This window comes from Vicia villosa, linkage group LG7, assembly GCF_029867415.1.
Source record: "Vicia villosa cultivar HV-30 ecotype Madison, WI linkage group LG7, Vvil1.0, whole genome shotgun sequence".
In the NCBI taxonomy this organism is placed as follows: domain Eukaryota; kingdom Viridiplantae; phylum Streptophyta; class Magnoliopsida; order Fabales; family Fabaceae; genus Vicia; species Vicia villosa.
This window is the reverse complement of record NC_081186.1, coordinates 47,624,561-47,627,247: the sequence shown is the minus strand read 5'-3', so window position 1 is coordinate 47,627,247 and position 2,687 is coordinate 47,624,561. Positions and strand designations below refer to the sequence as shown.

The following is a 2,687-nucleotide window of genomic DNA, read 5'->3' as shown; positions in this document are numbered from 1 at the left end:
CAATACCCACAACACAAACATCAATTAACATACAATTCTATATAGAATTTACAGAGGTATTCATAAATTATTCAACTTCTATTAAAATTATCCCAAAACCTAACTCTGACATATGATCAAATTGACCCAAACAATATCCCTAATCATGCCCTATCATTCATAACACGATAAGATATGATAATTGGAAGAGTCCCCCCCTTACCTTAGCCAAATTCTTGCTTTTGGTCCTCTTCCTCTTTGGTTCCTCTTTACGTTCCTCAGCTCTTCTCTTCAACTTCTCATTTTTCACGTTCTGACTCTTTTTCCTTATTTCCTTTATTTTATGAAAACATAAAATAGTTAGTAATGGGCTTACTCACTTAGCACCCCCATACTACTAATCTCACCATCCGGCCCAAATGGCCCTTAATCCATAATTTTCCAATAATTCAACAAAATACCAAATAATTCTAAATAATAATTTAATTTCCGATTAAATTAAAATTAGAAAATATGGGGTGTTACAGAAATTGCCTTGTATACTTAGTTGGGTTTAAGTATAAAATAGTTGAGAATTTTTTTTCTCACTTCTATAGATTCTTCCTAACCCCTAGAGAAAAGTAAAAAATATCTCTAGTTTTTGGAGATGCATCTTCGGACACACCGTTTTTCCACAAAATAAGAGCAAATGGATGAGGTACCTCATTTTGCCAAAATTTAATTCGGAGATGCATCTCCGTATGTGTTTTAGGGTGTGTCCGCAGATGCATCTCCAAATTAACCCTTGTTTTCAAATTCATGAGTTTTTCGGAGATGCATCTTTGAACGCGTTTAATTTATATATAATGCACAGAAAAACCCTCTTCTCATTCATTTATTTGAAACTATTCAAAAACTCCATTGGAGCTCGTGAGCAACTTTCTCTACAAGTCCATTTTTCAAGGATCAACACTACCTTCACTTCAAGCTTTCCAATCCCAACTCACTCCATTAACTACATTCAACATTTTATTTTTTTTGAATTTTGATTAATGTAGGGTTAAATATGTTTTGGGTCCCTATAAATAACCCAAAATCTTGTTTTAGTCCCTATAACATTTTCGTTCAAAGAATGATCCTCATAAATTTTTCCGTCTCCAATTTTGGTCCCTTCCGTCAACTTTCATTAACGAAAGCTGACGTGGCACGCCACCTGGAAGACAGCTTGGCAAAAATTTTTAAACGCATTAGATTGGGGGGTTTTAAACCTTCTCTAAATAAACCCAGAAAATTTTAAGAACAAAGTTCTCACAGACATTTCATCAAACACCTTAAATGCACCATTTAAAGTTACAAATTCATTAACAAATTCCATTAAAGCCTTCACAAATTCAAACCTGTAAACAATACAAACTGAACCAATGAAATTCGAAATCATAGTATCACATAGATATTAATAAATTCAAAATCAACTAATTAATTAATAATGTTAAATATTTATTTACAGGTTTATGAAGTGAACTCAAGAGGAATAAAAGTATTCTCTAAAAGTTGGCTACCAGAAAAATCACCATTGAAAGCAATTGTTTGTTTTTTTTTCATGGCTATGCAGACACTTGCACATTTTACTTTGAAGGTATATATGTAAACAAAAATCTATAATAATAAAATAAATAATTATTAATTTTTCATAATATTGTATCGAGTAGTTTGCAGAGGATATGATTCCACATTGGTTGGTGAAGCAAATACTAATTGGTGTAGCAAAGGTGCTTCCCAAAACTAACTTAGTTCCACAAAAGGAATAAATGAAAGAGAATATATATAGAGATTTGAAAAAGAGAAAAATGGTGAGTTTTCATGCTAATAAACATATATACATTGAAGTTAAATACAAAAAATAATCAATTTTTTGGTTCAAATTTTGATTATTTTCTATAGGCTCCATATAATGTTTTGCTCTACAAGGATAAACCAAGACTAGGAACAGCATTGGAGTTGCTCAAAGTTACTCAAGAGCTTGAACAAAGACTAGAAGAAGTAAAAATTTCCATCTTAATTTAATCACTTTTTTAACAACTTCTGCTCATCTTTGTGAATGAAACCATCTAAAAGAAATTGAACTGGTTTTTTAGGTTTCTCTACCATTGTTGATCATGCATGGAGAAGCTGATGTAATAACATATCCATCAGCTAGCAAAGCTTTATATGAAAAAGCTAAAGTCAAAGACAAGAAACTGTGTCTCTATAAAGATGCTTTCCATACTCTACTTGAAGGTGAACCTGATGAAGTTATATTTCATGTGATTGATGATATCATTTCCTGGCTAAATGACCATAGCAATACAAAAAACAAAGTTTGAGTATCTTGTTTTGTAGTATTTGGTCAGAGCTACTTCAGTTTTTGGCATCATGTTTGTTACAGACATTAGTTTGATTGTAATTCTTTGTCTGTCAAATTTAAGATGAACTTTTCTAGTTTTTACTTTTGGTTTTATTGTTCTGTGCCGAGATAACATCCGGGACGACCGAGTTTAATAACATATTCAATCGATAATGACAAAAAAGTGTACTGAACAAAGCGCGTAACAGTGTGACACTTTTATCCTATTACACTATTGTACATTTATTACAATGTGGAGAAAACTTTAAAATAATCAGGTGAGCAACAATGAGAGATAAAGTTCAGTATACAACATTAGTGATTGTACCATGCAACAATGAGAGAC

The 2,687-nt window shown here is 31.7% G+C and overlaps 1 protein-coding gene across 1 annotated transcript; it reads left to right on the top strand.

Moving 5' to 3' along the window:
- The first annotated feature begins 1,671 nt into the window (after window positions 1-1,671).
- On the top strand, window positions 1,672-2,379 carry LOC131617184 (caffeoylshikimate esterase-like). The gene is made up of 3 exons (XM_058888531.1): window positions 1,672-1,808; window positions 1,900-1,998; window positions 2,094-2,379. The coding sequence occupies exons 1-3, from the start codon at window positions 1,767-1,769 to the stop codon at window positions 2,319-2,321; spliced, it is 369 nt and encodes a 122-aa protein (XP_058744514.1). The 5' UTR covers window positions 1,672-1,766; the 3' UTR covers window positions 2,322-2,379.
- Window positions 2,380-2,687: the final 308 nt, after the last annotated feature.